This window comes from Pectinophora gossypiella, chromosome 3, assembly GCF_024362695.1.
Source record: "Pectinophora gossypiella chromosome 3, ilPecGoss1.1, whole genome shotgun sequence".
Classification (NCBI taxonomy): domain Eukaryota; kingdom Metazoa; phylum Arthropoda; class Insecta; order Lepidoptera; family Gelechiidae; genus Pectinophora; species Pectinophora gossypiella.
Window position 1 is genome coordinate 6,849,397 of NC_065406.1, and position 18,856 is coordinate 6,868,252.

General features: G+C 38.5%; 1 protein-coding gene across 7 annotated transcripts; it reads left to right on the forward strand.

Annotated features, from left to right (window-relative positions):
* The first annotated feature begins 1,693 nt into the window (after window positions 1–1,693).
* Window positions 1,694–18,076, forward strand: LOC126381754 (bromodomain-containing protein 3-like). Of its 7 annotated transcripts, none has more exons than XM_050031219.1 (21): window positions 1,694–2,140; window positions 3,995–4,081; window positions 4,222–4,372; window positions 4,548–4,608; window positions 5,177–5,347; window positions 5,762–5,956; window positions 6,163–6,441; window positions 6,709–6,807; window positions 6,887–7,036; window positions 7,127–7,306; window positions 7,390–7,637; window positions 7,817–8,148; window positions 8,220–8,459; window positions 8,555–8,713; window positions 9,147–9,269; window positions 10,275–10,397; window positions 14,003–14,064; window positions 14,145–15,221; window positions 15,458–15,603; window positions 15,823–16,021; window positions 17,001–18,076. In XM_050031219.1, exons 4-21 carry the CDS (start codon window positions 4,570–4,572, stop codon window positions 17,064–17,066), a joined length of 3,888 nt encoding a protein of 1,295 aa, XP_049887176.1. In that variant the 5' UTR covers window positions 1,694–2,140; window positions 3,995–4,081; window positions 4,222–4,372; window positions 4,548–4,569; the 3' UTR covers window positions 17,067–18,076. The 7 variants fall into 7 exon arrangements, with proteins under 7 accessions (XP_049887176.1, XP_049887172.1, XP_049887175.1 ...); XM_050031215.1 differs by having other exon boundaries at window positions 4,552–4,608; XM_050031218.1 differs by having other exon boundaries at window positions 4,552–4,608; window positions 15,838–16,021.
* The last annotated feature ends 780 nt before the right edge of the window (window positions 18,077–18,856 follow it).

Genomic DNA, 18,856 nt, shown 5'->3' on the forward strand with positions numbered 1-18,856 from the left:
GCGCCATCTCTTCTTATTGAAAGAAGGAAATAAGGGAGTTTCTACACTATGTTTCCCAAAAAATATATAGATGGCGCTGTACATCATGTAGATAACAGGCATAACCGCTTATAACATTCGTCCACCGTCCATCGGGCTCGATACGTCAAGGTCACATCGAGATTGGGAAAATCGATGCTATTACACTAGCTCGGAGTCGTGGTTACCATGGTTACTTCCCACCAATTCACTCGAGATAGATCGTGATTACCATAGTTACGTCCCACCGATTTGCTATTACGATCTGATCGGCAAACCCATGACCTGACACATCTAGCCCGGTGGACAGGGTAATGTAATAGCACAAATAGACGATCGAACCTGTGCGGTCCGAACCTGAACCACAAACACGATAATGCGGTGCGGTTCGGTCGTTCACGCACGCCGGACGATCGAACCGCACAACAAATTGTCCAGTCGTTCGTTGCCGAACTAGCGGTGTGAGAACACCTCATCATACAATATACCTCCGATTAACAAAACAAGCTAAATTCGCATTATTTGCAGCTGTCAACCTTGCTTCGATACCAATTCGATACCTTTACTGTGACAAGTAAAAAGGAAAACGAAAATATTAAGTTAAATTCTATCTTCTCTTCTATCGTGTGGGTTGTGAGGTGAATTACCAAACTCATCAACCCTGTCAGGGTTATTATTGAGCCGCCAAAGGCCTCTGACATGCCTCATGTAATGATTACTTACTTACATCAGTAAGTAGTAACCGGGACCAACGCCTTAGCGTGTCTTCCGAAGCACGGATCATCTTACTTTTAAATTCTATCTAAAAAAACATACTAAAAAGTAAAAACAGACACAACCTATGTGCACGAAGGTGGAATAGCAACAGGATTGTTTTCGGTTCGATGCGCCATCCACACGATTGAACTTGTTCGGTACCGAACCGGGTTCGACACGTAAGCGGTCGAACCGTCGAACTGCGTAATAATAATAAATTGTCTTAAGGGGCCTCTACGTGTTGGCTTCGGCCCCACGTTCGCCCTCCAAAAGTCCAGGACTCCATGGACCCGAGATATAGAAAATGTATGGAAATGATATATTATATAATAATAATGTGCGGCGCACAGTCCTCCACACGATCAAAATGATGCGATACCGAACCGTGGTTCGTGGTTCGGTCCATTCTCTTACTCTTTGTTCGGTCCAAACATATTCAATTGTCTGTTATTTGGGATGTCAATAGACGATTTATTTAAGAATTTTCTAAGCATTTTGTAATAAAAGTTGTCAATAATAAAATGTTATTAAATGTTATTTTTTTAACAAATAACGAAATAAATAATTTCAACCATAAGTAACATATTAATAAGAAATGGCAACATAAAATAGTGTGGCAACTGTGGCAAGCTGGCAACTCTTGTGGCTGTGTTGCTGTGGCAAGAAAAAGTTACCATATTCTTGCCATATTCAATTTATTAGTAGGAAATAATCAATTGTCGGAAATTAGATTTCTCATAGTTTTAAAACAATTTTAGATAAACACTTTGAGCGAATCAATAGAAATCATTATAACATACTAATAATGTATGCAATTTAAAGAAATGTTGGGATAATGTAATCAAGAAAAAAAAGCTCCCCGAGAGGGTAAAATTTGAGTATGAAAAGTTGGCAATACTGTAAGTAATTATTGCACAACAAAAAGTTGAATTGAAACTTGCTCGAAATTTACAACGATGAATCCTATGATTTCCATGAAACACCATGTCATCTGTCAATGAGAATTTAAAATAATGTGTTTTTTCCAGTTTCCTATCCCTATTTTGTAGTATTTTCATTTTCAGAACAATATTATGTGAAATGAAATTAAGGGACGCTTCTTCGTCATTTTGTTCGGCCGCCGCCATGTCTGCTGCTCGACCGAGTCTCTGAAGTTCTGTTGTGCAGTTCTTTGTTATTTATTAAAAAGAAATCTGTGATTTTCGTTAAAACAATGGATTTTTGATAATACTGAAAAACTATGGACTTTGAATTTGTGTGGAGTGTGTACGAATTTGGAGCAAATCGATATAATTTTTCTTTTGCAGAAGTGACTCCAACATCGTATTTTTAGTTCATCCGCCATATTGGCGTTAATATCCTCTTCGTAAGTTTTTTGATAATTTTTTACCTTTAGCGTTATGAAATAATCGAATTAACACATTATTTTAGTGCCCTTTTCCTAGGTTAATATTTTTTACTTATAGTAGGCTGTGCGCGTTATGTATAATGTGTTATATCGCTACATTTAGTTCGTGGCCTCTGTAAAGGTAATTTTCATCCATTTCTTGTTCTGGCTTTGATAATTATTACGCAGCATTTTCTTTGTCTTTTATCTATTCGGTTGTGGTTACTTCCAAATTAGTAGTTGATTGGTGACCAGTACGTATTGCACGTTTATTCTTGGTTCAGTTCTTCAATGTGAAATACTTGCGTATAGGTAGCTTCCTAGGTGTTTCGAAATCAGACGCTGATAGATTATTTTACCAATGTTTTAATATTATGAAGATTTTTATGGTCAATATATTGTGTTCTTAAACTGTTTGCTGATTTTTTATTTGGATTTTACCCTAAAGACCTGATACTACCAGTAAATTTCGAGTTTAGGGTCGAGGAATGTTCTAGATGTTTAGATTACATTCTCTTTCGCTTTTTAGCCTCTTGCTGTAAAATATTCGCATGCATGGTTTGTGTTGGTTATACATATACCTGGAATCAATTTCCATATAGGTACCTACTTGAGTGCGGTGTATCTATGTCACTATATGTTTAGAACCAATTTTGTAGGTAGATTGTAAGGAAAACATTTTACTGTCGAATTTGAGACATTTACAAGTTCCTCTCAAATTATGTAAAGAAAAATCCCAAACAAAGATTTGTTTACATAGGATAGATATAAAACAATTGGCATAGTAACTATTTATTTCTTTACTGGTACAATAAAACTAGTAATAGAGTAGGTACAAAATAGATCTATGCTAACAAACGAAAGTCTAAGTAATAAAATGGTCCGTAGGAGAACTGCATACATAGAAGCAACAACAACAACCATTGCAACCATTGTTGTCCTGCAAGATTGCGCAATGTCTGAATCAAACTCATGTCATTTTAATTATATAAAAAGACTCTATGCAATATATTGTAGAGTAATGCAAGTGGGAAAGCTTAGAATGGTATTCAGTCTTGCATCTGGCAATGATATACTTTAGTGAAAATCATAGTATGGACAACAATGTACTCTATAGAGTGTAGTCTCATTGCTGGGGACATGTAACCTATGGTTAAGAAAATCAAGTAATAATTAAGAATTTATAATTGAGTGAGTAGAAGTATAGGGAAGGCCGATGCTGAGAGGCAGGCTTCAGAGTTGTTAAAAAAAGAAAACAAAATGTACTAGTTGCCTAGTAGTGGGACATAAGACAGGCTGTTCATTCAAATAAATTAATTATATCATACTCTTAAGTTTTATTTAAATAATAAAAATGATAATTAAAAAAATATATAACAGTGGCCGACAAATGACTTAACTCGTGTGTTGTGAGGTGGATTACCAACCTCATCAACTCTGTGTCAAGGTTATTATTATTGATCCTCCAAAGGCCTAAAAGGCATAGCTCAGAAATATAAAACACTATTCAGGCAAAAGTTATTGTCCCAGTAACTTTTAAAACGTTAGATTTGGTGGATGTCTCAAGACAAAAAATTAGCTAGCATTTTAGCATAATGCATATAATTTTTACAGCCAATCTAATATTTAAGTTTTAAGAAGAAAGCATACCTCCTCATTCAATTGTCCTCCTTTTTATGAGTACTTTAGGTTGCCTGGAAAAAAATTCTACCTTAGCAATAAGGCCGCCTGTTGTACTATCTAACTGATTGTTTATTTTTTAATATTTATTTTAAGTGCAATAAAGAGATTTTATATGGTACTTTCCAATGTATAATTATTTTATCTTTTCAGATTACCAGCCAGATTCTGGTTTCACTATTACTGGACTTGGACATTTGTTCATCAACAGCACTGCATTCTGTAGCCATAGTAAGCGAGGTAAGATGTAGTGACATTTGCAACAATTTATAAACTAGTTATTTAATGCCAGTAATCTATTAAAGGTTAAACCAGAATTCAACCATTCAAATAGAATTACTAATGATAAAAAGTGTCATTATTTTTTCTGTTGGTTTCAGGTAGCATCTCTTAATTTGTGATGAAAGAAATGAGCTCTTAGGTGCAAAAGCACCAAACTTTTTTTAATATGATAGAAAGGTTTAATGGAATTAGAGGATATAGCTGATGCCTCTTAGCCAGAAATTGGATGAGCCTCTTGTTACAATTGAGGTGAGAGTTTCATTGACGAGTTTTGTTGAGGGGGAAAAGTTTGTGTGAATTATCTATCTACAGAAAGAAAGTTAATTGTAACGCCTTTTTAATTTTATTGCTTCAAGTTAGCCAAGGTGTTGTGTACAAGACAGTGTTGATTGTACCTTTATTACAGCATTTGTCATTTTGGCAGGTAGATAGCTGACTCCAGCACAATGCAGCAGGCAGTGGATCCTCTCGCTACAACTAGTATGGTACGTTATTTATTTTAATTGTACTAAATCTTTAGTCTTATTAAACATCAGTTGGTTTCAACTGGAATTTTGGATATTTGCTTTTACACGTAACATACATAAGCTGACAACTTAGGATAGTCACAGTTAGTTAGGGGTAGAGAGTACATCCATCACAAGCTGAACTAAGTACCCACACCTTATTGAGCTTTCTGTTAGACCAATGTGATAAGTGGCGAGCCGTATCGCCATCTATAATGGTCGAGCCAACTGTGCTAATGATAACTGCACTTAAGATAAATTAGCTAATGGGTTAATAAATAATTAGATAGTGAGTTAGCATCTTTGGCATGGCATTTATTATGGTTATAAAACCCTAATAATAAAAATGCTAGTAAAACAAATTTCTACAAGTAAACAATAAAAAATCTTGAAAATCTGGTATGGACTAAGAAATGTAATAAGACATAATGCTGGGTGCTGGTTCTTTTAGGGGTGTGTTAACTACTAATGTGCTAATGCCGTTGTAATATACTTATCTACGAATCGAACGTCCACAATTGAAAGTAAATATTTTAATTGTGAACAGCCCGCGACGGAGGCCGTCAATGGCGCGCCGCCGGAGGACACGCCGCGGCGGCAAGGCCGGATGACTAATCAATTGCAATTCCTTCAAAAGAATGTAATGAAGGCCGTATGGAAGCACCAATTCGCCTGGCCTTTCCATCAGCCCGTAGACGCCAAGAAACTTAATCTCCCTGTAAGTACTGTTTTATTGTATGCCGTTAAGTTTTACGAAATGTTCTGCGTTACGCGTGTTGCATTAGATTAAACAATTGAAGATATAAGTTTAAGCAGACCAACTGTCACTACCCACGTACCGCACCACGCGCGGCACAACGCCCCGCGTCTTCATACACGGAGTTACACATTCCCATGTTTGTTTTTGTGCGTGCAACGTCGCAGCTTGTCCCTGGACAGAGACAACGCGCCACGCCACGCGACGGTCTCTCTGAACTCCTGGTCTCTCGGCCTAAGGTGGCGTTTCCAGACATTATGAATTAGGGACTTCTTGAACTCGCCTATTCAATTAAACTATAATGTACAAATTCTCAAAAGTTTTATTTATAAGATCTAATAGTAGTCTTTAACTATGTGACCTTAACGTTTTTAGGATTATCACAAAATTATTAAAAAGCCCATGGACTTGGGTACCATCAAGAAACGCCTGGAGTCAAACTACTACAATTCGGCTCAAGAATGTATTCAGGATTTCAATACTATGTTCACTAACTGCTACGTCTACAATAAGCCCGGCGAGGATGTGGTGGTTATGGCGCAGACTTTGGAGAAGTTGTTTTTGAATAGGGTAAGTTGTGCGCTATTTAGTGTTGTTGTTTGGCAATTTAATTAATTATTAAAATTTTAATAAAGCTAGGGAGAATGAACACATTTCGAGAAAATGAATTAAATTTCCAGTAGTCCTAGGAATAGGATACAATAAAAATAAAATTAAGTACAAAATTCTATTGTCCTAGTCACCACAGGATTGTCATTTCCAACCTAACTCCACAGATAGCGCAGATGGATAAGGAGGAGAAAGAGATCGAGTTACCGTCGAAGGGTAGCAAAGGCGGGGCCAAGAAGCGCACGTCGAGCGCGGCGGGGCCGGTGGCGGCGGCCACGACACCGAGCGCGGGCGCGGCCGCGGCGGCGGCGGGCCCGCGCGCCGGCGGCGGCAAGACCCTAGTGGCGCCTCACCCCGCGCTCGTCGGCTCCACCAACACCACCACGGCGCCCGCGCTGCCGCCGCAGGCCGCGCCGCCCGCTACGCACACCGGGTTGCCACAGCAGGTACGCGACCTGTTCTAGACCTACCTGAATTTTTTAGAACTACTTCGTAACGAATATCCGAAAACTTTCCATTTTATTAACATACATGGCGCTTGTCTTGTGACTCTAACAAATCCAACACCAGAACGAAACCCTGACAAATTTATGCCAGAAGTGTAATATTCAAAGTGTATATTTTTATTGTTTAAGAATTAAAGAATTCCCTAAGAGTGTGGAGCTTCACAATTTTAGTTAGAATTACTTAGCTAATTATATGTTCTGTTGTAGGTGGCGACTCAGCCGTCGAGCTTCCACGTGGCGCAGCCCGCTACCACCCCCGTGTCGACGATACCGGCCGTCCCCCTCTCTCAGACTCAACCGGCTAAGGTACCGTCTCGAACACACGAAAATCTGTTCCCACTGCACTTCTTTACACCCGATACTAATGTTTTCCGCCCCTTTGAAGGTCAAGAAAGGCGTGAAAAGAAAAGCTGATACGACCACGCCGATGGGAAGTTCGTTTGAAGGAGGTTATACTACTCCCACTATCGATCAACAAAGCGGACCGAAACCGGCAAAGATTTCTACCAGAAGAGAGAGCGGCCGTCAGAAAAAGGTAATTTACCATCAATATTAATACTAAATTTAATAAGTGATTATTAACTGGTGATTGTTAATTTAACGTTGCGAATGTAAATTTGAACAGGCTGGTAGAGTGGGTGATGACGGGTTCAAAATGGGCGGGTTGTCTCCCGGCGTAGGAGGCGCGGGCGCGGCGCATCATTCCGCCATGACTCCACAACTGGCTAAGGGGAAAGAAAAGCTTTCCGATGCGTTGAAGAGTTGCAATGAGATCTTGAAGGAACTGTTCTCCAAGAAGCACTCTGTAAGTAAAGGACACAAATGCTTTAGTTGTCGTTAATTTATTTTTGAAGATAAGTAGAGACTAGAGATTATTTTTTTTTACAGGGATATGCTTGGCCGTTTTATAAACCTGTAGATGCCGAATTGCTCGGTCTTCACGATTATTTTGATATTATAAAGAAACCCATGGACCTTGGAACAGTAAAACAAAAAATGGATAATAGGGCATATAAAACTGCGGCCGAATTCGCCGCGGACGTGCGCCTAATATTCACAAATTGTTACAAATACAACCCACCGGATCATGATGTAGTTGCGATGGCGCGAAAACTGCAAGATGTCTTCGAGATGCGGTAAGTTTTGTTTGAATTTATAGGCTGTATAACCGGAATGATTGAATGATGGTTGATGAGGTTAGAGACCCCACACGATAGAAGAAGAAGATAACCGGAATAATAATTGAAAAGCAGTATTTGTTCATAAATTATTCTTCTACTGAAACCATGTTTTGTAACTTTATATTCTGTCGTAGATATGCTAAAATTCCTGACGAGCCGATCCACGCGGGCGTGCCGCACATGGACAAAGGCAGTTCGGCATCCAGCTCAGAGTCCGGTTCGGAGTCAGATTCCGAATCCGACGACTCCGAGGAGGAAAGAAACAACAAAGTAAAACTGCTCGAAAAGGAATTGCTAGCGTTGCAGGAGAAGATGAGGAAACTCGTCGAGGAGTCCAATAACAAGAAGAAAGCGAAGAAGAAAGTCAAGGACAAGACGAAGAAGCAGTTGCCAACCAGCGCGGTGCCCAAACCGGCCCCGGCGGCTCCATACGGCGTGAAGGCAAACAATATAGGCGAAACTCTCGGTACGTGCAACTAACGTGGCTCTGTTGTATCTCAATTCGATCGGTCGAACCGTTTTAACGTAATAACATAGGTGTGTATGATGTAGCGGCGACAGGCGCCCGAGGGAAGACCGGCGGCAAGCGGGGCGGCGGCGGCGGTGGCAAGGCGGCGGCGCGCGGAGCGGCGCCCGCCAAGAAGAAGGGCGGCGCGCCGCCCGCCGCGCCCGCACCGCACGTGCCGCCGCACCCCGACACCGACGACGAGGACGTCGCCAAGCCCATGTCTTACGACGAGAAGCGACAACTCTCGCTAGACATCAACAAGCTGCCAGGTAAAGTACATGCCACTTTTAGTATTCTCAATTATTACTCCACTTATTAGTTGGTCTAACAAAAAGCTCAGTCTAAAGATAATTTACTCCTTTAGGTGATAAACTGGGCAAAGTGGTGCACATTATCCAAAGCCGAGAGCCTTCGCTACGAGATTCTAACCCTGATGAGATAGAAATTGACTTTGAAACTCTAAAACCATCTACTCTCCGGGAACTGGAGAACTACGTTGCATCATGTTTGCGGAAAAAGACACGTAAGTTTGTGTAGTTATTGCCCTTTTAGAGATATATTTAAAAATCCGATGCACTTCGTTTTGTTCGCCAATAAGTTCACGCGCCGCGTTTCAATAGTTATCTTAGTTACTTAAGATTTAAATTAGATTACACCATGCGACACACATTTTCGAAATACTTGAAGCGTATAATCATCAGATTGTCAGGGAGACGATATTTTGTTTGATTTTTGCGTGGAACCCTATATCTCCTTATGTGATCGAAGAATCGAGAAAGTCACAAGTTCTTTAAGCTCAATAGGATTTTTACAATCTTTATTTTTTTCATGAGATACATTTTTAACAATGATTTGAGCTAGATTAGGACGATTTGATGAGTTATTCTCAATGCCAGACACGTAAATACTCGAATTTTAGACGATATAGACTAATCGCTATGTACTTTTTGATTTAGATCGTAAAGTTTCTGGAAAATCAAAGGATGAACAAATGGCAGAGAAAAAGCAAGAATTAGAAAAACGTTTGCAAGATGTATCTGGACAATTAGGATCAAACAAGAAACAGCAACCTAAAAAAGGTAAGTTTTAACTTTCAGCTTTATTCACTGCTTGCTCTTTGCGATGTACCTAGTGCCTTTAGAAATTAGTGTGATGATTGAAGGTGAAAGGGCTCGAGTTGAGAGAGCGACCTTGTCAGATCTCTTGTGATGATAGTGGTTAACTTGGTTATATGTAGATTTGAGCAGATATGAGGAGTTAGCAAATTATATCATACCATGGTGGAAGATGAAGAATTGACGCCTAATATGTGGTGGTTGTTGGACTTGATCATATTTTGATGGAATTGCCTCTCGTAATATATAGCAGAGACCTACAACTCAGTTTATTAATAAAGCCGCGTTCATCCTCGGAAATAACCAGGATGATCTGTATATGTGTATAACTAACGAAATAAGCTTATTCCATTCCTTCTGGTTAATGAGGCGATGATGCTTGTGGCTAATAGTAGGACCCAAACGACGTTGTGTATAATAAATATTCAATAGAGACCTATGTTCAGCAGTGGAATACACTGAATAAAGATGATGGAAAGGCCCTAACCAGCATATATGCAAATATGAGAACCGCTGTTGCCGGTTCAACCCTCCTCTCTTTTACTACTTTCCTGCAAACAGATAAATATGATAGCTCTTCTGCTTCTTTAATTTCATAGCCACTTAACCGGCAATGTATATTTTATGTGATAGGTTGCAATTTTATCATTACTTTTCGTAAGATACTGTAGTATCAAAGTATTTTTTTCATAATTAGCCTATCGTACTAAGGCTATTTTTAAGATTTCCTGTGGTAAGGAGGGATCTCATTGCATGTTAGTTGATATTTGACTCGTTGCCCTGCAGGTTATAATTTTTAATATACTATCGCGGAGCTCCGTGCGTCGTAAAGTTTGTGGATGAGTGGAGGTACGACGTGCGTTTCGCGCTCTCTTGGCCTTTCCAACCTCTATTCCGTGTTGAAATACCATTAATTTAGCAGGTGTTGATTTTAGATGTCGGTTTAACTATTATGTTTGTTTGTGACAGAGGGCTGCAAGGAAGCGCTGGGCGGCGCGGGCGGCATGTCGTCGTCGTCGTCGTCGTCCGACTCGTCCAACTCGTCGTCCAGCACGGACACGAGCTCGTCCGACAGCAGCGACAGCGAAGCAGGTTAGACTCGCACTAGCCCGCGTCGCGCGTCGCCGGCACCCGGCACTCGCGCGCACTTTGCACTGACCGGTACCCGCGCGCGCCCGTGCCTCGCTTGTTACGCTGTACATTACGGTTCTAGTATTAGAGTTAATGATACTTGCATTTAATTAAGGGAAAATCTTCGTATGGATAAGTTCAAAATGCTTGAGATCTAAATAGACATAGAATATTGGAAGTATTTCCTTGAATATTCGAACATGGTAACGGTTGTCGTCTTTGCCAGTATTGTTTTATAATATGGCAGACATGTGGTACATTTCTATAAGATTTGAATGCAAAAACGCGGTGACAGTATATTACATGTATATTCTAGTCTGAAATTGATGTCAATAACTGAACGAATGACGCGAATGATGTTCCTGGGAGATTGCTCCGTCTATGATGTGTATAGGATTTTGAAAAAGTGGATTTGAATATTGATAATTCAGCATCATATTTCACAGGGATATGAGGATCTATTTAAAAGACTTAGGTGAATGTAATAACTTCATCTCTTAGGTAACAAATCACGTAGGCTTTATTTTTCTTCCTAATTGGTGACATTGAATGGAATGGAAAGTAAGTGGTGGTGTGCTAAATGAGTGAGAGGTATTGTTGAAATATTTTCGATAATACTGAAGGCCTTTTGGTTTCATTGAGTCTGTCGAACAATGAGCGCATGTATATATACAATTTTAACGGAGAAGCAGGAGAGTATCTTGAATGATGTGTGTTGACCACCAAGGGCGTGAAATTGTTGCGTTAATAATTTCTGCACTTTATTTTATCTTATTCTGCGTTGTGAATTTGTGTGTGAATTGAGAAAGTATGTAGGTCTGATTATGATTTCATTACTGTGATAATGGGGAGGGACACTATCAATTCCTATTTGAATTCAGTTTAATAATATGAATCCAAAGAACGTTGCGCGTTAGAAGGAACATAGAGAAGGGCACAAATCATTGGTTAGTGTGGAGGAGAAGCCAGCTTTGGTGTTCGCTGATACTCGTTACTGGTGCCGGTAAGAAGAATTTTTAATTTGGTTTGTTTTCATGAACCAATAGGCAAAATACCTTTTCATATTAATTAATATTTTTAACTATATCATGTCCTCGAATGCGATGTTATTTCATTTGCATCCTTAAGATTCTCGTTATAAATTCTTATTGGATACTTCAGATCTCACGGTACTAATTGCTTTGTGTGAAATTTAAAACCAATATAATTATTAGCGATTGAGCTCGTGTTGAGTTGAGGCGTCGGCAATGGTAACGCAAGGATAGAGTAGTGTGGGTACGTCCAGTACAGTACGCGCTGCGAAGAGGATCGCCGGAGCGGCTGCGGCGCCGCCAGCGCCGGCCGCGCCGACACGCACGCTCCACAGTAATGCAAACAATTGTGTAAGGACGGATACCAACTTAGCAAGCAAAATTGTATATGCCCCTTGTTGGACTCACCACTCTCATTTGTTACAACGAGGATGTATTCATTTGTGACATGTTGTAGTTAAAAATTTTGAAAAGGTATGATTTATTGGTTTAGTGCTTGATGTACTGATGCTTGCTCCCAAAGATAATGTGACGTGTGACAAATTATTATTTAAAAAATATATTAACGAAACATACCATATGCTGGCTTCCTTCCTTCACAAATTGTTTGCAAACTTGTTGGATATTTGGTGATATATAGGCATAAACCATAAAATAAATGTTGTACAATATGCGTACTGGGACGATAATGGAAACTGTAAATTACACGATACCGGGCAGCTGTTGTATCTATAGAACTGAGGAACCTCATTCTATAGTTAGGAAATAGTGAGGAGGAGCACACGCCTAAATTTCGGTTAATTTTAGGTGCTTAATTGTATAATTTCAATAAGTTGTAGATATTGATTATGTCTTACTTCTCGGCGTTATTTATAAATGATGTTCCGCAATATTTCGACTGTTCTATTTTAAATTCGATATTTGAACAATTACTGAACTTCGTTTCATACTCTCTGAACTTATATACTTGTTTTTTACTATTTTTTTTTCTTCAAATCATGTATTTTAGAAGCATTTGACAAAGAAGTTTGTTGTGTGTTTGTTGACAACCTTTGCCCTTTGCCTGACAGGGCTAAATTATCTTATCAAAATGTTAAAAATTCTAAAGCTAAATAAGAACTTTATCACTTTGTCAAGTAAGTAATAAATAAATAAACTTTTACAAAGGCCACAATAAGCCAGGCCCTGTCAGTCAAAACTTCGACCTATGGAGCCTAGGCATTACCTAGAACAGATTTTTTTTATTAAATGTATGACTGTAATTTTAGTTTTAATTTTGATATGGATATTATAAATTAAATACAAAGAGGAGAGTATTTATGTAATTTAAACACTTAGGTACATTTCTGATGTTTTTCAAAATAATTGTGTGCAACCATAATTATTGTGTCAACACTTTGTTTAGAATTCAGGTTCAGTAGTATTTGGAAGCACTTTTATTTTTATAAATAAATCACGTAAATAATGAGTAATGAAGTAATGAGATAGTGATTAATTATGATAATATATAAAGTGCTTCAAAATCCCAAAATATGTTCAGATATTTGGTAAACCTTCTCATATTGATTGGCTTGTAGAATGTTGACCATTTTATTTATACAGATATACATAATTGTATGTTTTATTATACCTACATATTTAGAAAGTTTTACATTAGTTGTTTTATTTTAAATTACTTACATAATATCAGAATATCCCATATGCATTATTCATGATGTACATCAATTGGGCAATCAGTATTTTAACTTCAAAAACTGCGCAAGTACATTCCTATTAAAATGTCAAATTAATTTTAATACATAGTTAATTTTCTTATACCACGTTGTTTCAGCTATTTGGCAAGTGAAATTGCTGATTGCTTGAAGAGATCTTATTGTAGTGTAGGAGTTAGTGATAATGTATCTTAGTTCCTCGACTCCCCAATGGGTTAAGAAAAGAACAAATGAGTCTAATGTATACTCTTAACTGATAGGATTCTGCCAATAAATTAATAGAGATTATAATTGACAAATTTTAGTTTTAAACTGGTCAAATTTTGTTTACCAGTTCTAAGATTATATTCTTCGCAGTAGTTTTGTGTAAAGAAGTAACATTAAAGTTTGTGGTACAATTAGTTTCTTCAGCGCAAAATGTAGTTGTAATATCAATGTAGTAAATTGAAGTGTGTAAACAAAAACACCATTGTGTACTAAATTTTATAATAAGATTTATTTAATCAACCCACATGACTTAAATTTTACTAGATATTAAGAGTGAGTGGAGAAACTTTGTATATATTTCAATATATAACAAAAATGTAAGTAAATCTTTTAAATAACTTAACGATGAATTTTATTTGTATCATCCTGAGATCTGAAGTTCAAAAATATTAAATAATGGAGCACCAGTAAATATCAGCGAACACTATATAAATTACTATTTATTGGACCCGTTTATACTACATTACCAGTTATCAAGTAGGTATTTATTAAGTGAGATGAGTATAAGGTGCGATTGAAAGCATTTTGATCGAATGTATGGATAATTTTATTTCAGGAACCGGAAGAACACCCAAAAAGAAAACCAAGAAGCAAACGCATCAGGCTCCATTGCAAATCGTAAATATCCTTTATTTCATTCTTGTATTTTTTAATATTTTAATTCGAATTTAATTCTAACACGTTATGATTTTTTGCAGAAAACGGTTACGCCGGTAGTGACGACGGCACCCGTGTCGGTGGCCGGTGCCAGTGAGCCGGCGCCGGCGCCGCCCGTGGCCGCGTTGGTCGAGGCTAAGCCCGAGCCGCCCGTCGTGCCCGCCGTGCCGCCCGCGCCCGTTACGCCCGCCGCGCCGCCCGTGGCACACGAAGTGAAGGAACCGCCACCGGTCACGGCCCCTCTCATTGCATCTGCCCCTGCGCCTGTACATCCTGTAGGAAACATTCCCGACTCCTCCCTAGCCCAAATCGCGCGCGACACCGAAGATCAGAAGCCCTTAATTAAGCCTGAATCTCGAAATGGACTCGATAAAATAGACGCCTCGCAATATATAGATCCCATAGAGCGATCACTGGCTAGTCTAGAACGAAGTTTGAAGGCTGACGTCCCGATGGACGTGACCGTCTCGGAGTCGGAGTCGTCGATGCGGCTTGATGAGGAGTTCTCGCTGCCCAAACAGCAGTTGATGCCTGACGCCGCACATCATACTCTGATGGCGCAACTGGGAGGTTTGACGGATATGACCCATGTACCTGATCAAATCAAGACGGAGTTGTATGCTCCTCACAACGGCTTTGTGGAGAAGAACATGCACCACGACCGCGACATGTTACGGCCTGATGTGAACCCGCAAATGTCAGGAATGACAGGTGTTCCACAGGTGTCGTCCATTTTTGACCCTTTACCTTCGGCACCACACTCTGTGATTGCTCAGTCGCACCACAACACGCCAAATATACCATGTCTAATGACACCCTCTGTGAAAAAGGAAGAGATTAAACCGCTTATTACTCCGAAACCCATCGAAGATCTCATGGGAGTTCCTAATATGATGACGAATAACATTTCTGATAGAGCTAAATACGAAATGGAACAGAAAAAATTAGAGGATGCCAAGAACTCTAATTTCGTGCAAGCGTTTAAATTGAAGCAGGAGCAAAATCTGAAGAACGCTAGTTCGTGGTCGTCCCTGGCGCAAGCTGGCAGCCCTCAGAGTATACCTAACATCAATACCACCAATCAAATCAAACAAAAACCTGTCATGGATAGTTTTCAGGTATGATATAAACAAAAGATAATTTAAAGATGTACATTATTTTTTTCATTTTCAAACTAAGATTTTAGTAATAATATTTTTTATTATAAGCAAAAATTTATTTTAATTTCACATTCTAAATTTGGTCTTGTTGAACCCTCTATTCTATTAGCAGATTAATAAATTAAAATTAATGTACGTAGTATGTTTAGGTAGTAATGTAGGAAATCTCTAATTTTGATTTATTTTTTCGTTAGGCTTTTAAGAAACAAGCAAAAGAAAAGATAGATCGGCAAAGGGCGCTTATTGAACAACAAGAATTGCGAAAGAAAGAACAAGCAGAAAGGGAGAGACAGCGTCAACAAGAGACTGAAAGGCGACATCCTGAGGAAGAGAAAATGAGGTATGGACAGTTATATATTTCTTGACTTTTAGTTGTTGGACACTTGTAATCCCCATTGGGGTGTGGAGAACCATCTTTCAGTTACTTGATATGAAGTTGTAAGGTGGATAATAGTGTACTATCTCATATATTCTTAATAGAAAATGTATACATGATGTTCAATAATCCCATTTAAATAAGATGAGACTCAAGTTAGAGGATTCAGAGTTCATTACGTAGGCCTTCCTTGTCCAGGGCCGTGCAAGGCGCCCGCAAGGCGGACGGCGTGGAGGTGGCGTCGCCGAGCGTGTCTCCGGTGGCGCGCGCGTCGCCTCCCGCCGCAGCTGCCGCCGCCGCCGCCGTGGTGCCGGATAAGCCAGCCGCCTCCGAGCGCGAGCGCCTGCGCCAGCGAGAGCAGGAGCGCCGCCGGCGGGAAGCCGTAAGTTTATACTTGCTTTAGTAGTTGACAATAGTATTTTATGCAACAGTTGTATAAGAAGGGTCAAAAAATGCGAGTGGCGTGAGTTGCGATGTGAGCCTTGGCGAACATCGCAATAAGAGACGCCACGAGCATTTTTTGACCTAGTTATACAACGTTGCATACAATACTTTTTCTACGACGACGTAATTTTAAACGAAACACAAAAATTTTCCAATTTATTTTCCAACGCGCGGGGAAATGGCGGCAAATGTATACTTTTTTTTTATAGTATATCTATGGCACCAAACAAAGTAAAGGTGCCAGTTTCCAGGTCAAAAAAAAAAAACAACAACAACAATGCTTTTTTGGCGACATTATAGTACAGTTACACTTTGTAAACAATGCTTTTATAGGCCATAGAGCGTACACTTTTTCAAAGAGTTTAATTATGTATGTACTTATATTAGACTTTTTGGTTATTTAAATGCCAGATTAAAGTAGAGGAGTAGAAAAAAACCCTTATAAAATCGTCCAGCCCGTCCTAGCCAAATGTGAAACCAAAATCGGAATTCGTTGAAGAATTAAACAGTTACAACCACCCGAAATAAGGTAGAAAACCATGGCACAAAGAACTTGTGATGTCACGAGGATCAACTTCTTATTGTCATTGCTTCTTAGTGCCATATAACCTACAATCAGGTACATACATAGAAATTAATATCGTTTTTCTAGAACGGGAATATAATGCTCCGTTTATAATATTATAACCAGATTATAATATTAAAAGACGAATTTCTGATCATCTTCAGCATATTCATGTGAGTAGATTGATGAAAACAAATCACTAGACTACCTATTGGGATTGGCGAATAGACTACCAACATAATGCGATAATGAAGTATCTGGTCTGCTTACTATTTTTCATTTCTTCAGTCAGGTTACTATTTTTTGGAAAGACAGGATTATAATAATGACTGTGTAAATTATATTATTTCAGATGGCCGGTCAAATAGACATGAACATGCAGAGCGACTTGATGGCTGCATTTGAAGAATCACTGTAATGTGTGTCTAGGACAATATAAATTTGTACATATAAGATTATGTAGATATCGTCAATGCAATCAAATGTAACACCGAAGTGATTTTGTGATCGTTTTTGTGCGTGAACTTATTGACTAACATGTGGTTAAGTGCTGTGAATAGATATATACCTATTTCAAACTGTTGTAACATCAATATTGACTTTCTGGTCGTGCGTTATGGGCCTTTATTAGGGGTTGCATTTTAAATAATTTGTGTAATATAAGCCCGTAGCTAAGTTATTAAGTAAACAACTCTCTTTACATTGGTAAGTCTATATATTTATATTTTGTTCTAGAAAACAACTTTTACCTTCCAATATTTGTTTCTTAGTAGGTTCGTACTAATAAATAATTATAGCATCGTAGGCATTGAAATGAATACAAATCTTAAGTGTTTATAATAACTGATGAATAGACTATCGATTGAAACATAAATTGTTATTATTCACATATTTACTCATTGCATGTTTACCTGACATTGGCCTGTGTTATGTATGTTTCGAATGTATCTTCGTAGCTTAAAATTGTTTCCTATGTATTTTTTATCGTCATCTATTTTAATACATATTGCTTTTCATTAAATATGCAATGAGTAAAAATGTGTCAAATTTTGTATTTATTAGTAAATGGACTATCCTGTTACGTATTTGATTTTCGATAAATATTGCTGTATTTTAATAGTCTGTCATTGGTAAACAGATCAAATGTCATACATTTGATTTGAAATATATTTATTTTGACTTGGAATATGTCTTTTTATGTTTGTAGATAACTCCAGTGGAAAAACTGTAGTAAAATTAATATCCAGCATTAGTAGTAAATTAACATACAAGCCACAACCTACTCATAATAAAGTTAGCGTAAGATTACCAATCCAAAACGATAACTTTGTATATTGTTAAGCAAGTTTTAATTTCAGTCATTTACTTGAATCGAAACGAAATCAAATTGTAGATATAAACTAAAATATATTGACATTCCATATTGTATTCTGTTGTTTAACTGTTTTATGTTTTCTTAAAACATACATTAGTGTCCACCACTGGATTTAGAGCATTAGAAGTTTCCCTTCGCTTACAATTAGTTGCTCTTATCAAGATCAGAGTGAAAGAAGAACAGAATGAAAAAGAGTATAGCCATATCAATAATTTCAATGTTTTTGCTATTTAAAATTAAGTGACAAGAAACTCATTTGAATTTGGGACGTTTTTAAACCTTTCTCTTTAAAACTTTTCTTTGAAAATTGGATATGCATAAGGCCCTGCGCAGACGACAGACTATCCGTGACGCACTTTTTAGTCTGTGAAAATATAACCTATGCAATTATATGCAGTAACGCGCCGGACTTTTTGCGCGTCGTGTGAGTTACTGCATATAATTGCATAGGTTATATTTTCACAGACAAAAAAGTGCGTCACGGATAGTCTGTCGTCTGCGCAGGGCCTAACCGTGCATGTCTTCGATCATCTTCAATGGGACCGCACCCCTTCATTCACTTTGTTAGGAGAGAAAAGATACGCATTGATCACAGGGTTGTAATCCTTCCCCTTAAGCTTAAGGATTAAACCACATCTGTCAGCACCTCATCGCACTTTCCTATACTTCTATCCTTTTCTGTTACCCAGAACCGTCATTTGCTAGGGCGAGAGAGAGAGAGCGACGGCACGCGGCTGAATCGAGGCGATAGCGTGCAGGCAGCAACGCCGGGCTCTTATAGCATGCTATAGTGAGCGTATGTGTTGTGGGACATACTACAAGGGTTAAACAAC

Excerpts from the sequence above, each read along its gene's own strand:
- LOC126381754 (XM_050031215.1), top strand. The coding sequence starts at position 4,328 with ATGCCTCTTAGCCAGAAATTGGATGAGCCTCTTGTTACAATTGAG. Across the intron at positions 8,149-8,219 it reads CAATATAGGCGAAACTCTCG|GTGTGTATGATGTAGCGGCG; the intron begins GTACGTGCAACT and ends GTAATAACATAG. Across the intron at positions 15,222-15,457 it reads CTGTCATGGATAGTTTTCAG|GCTTTTAAGAAACAAGCAAA; the intron begins GTATGATATAAA and ends TTTTTTCGTTAG.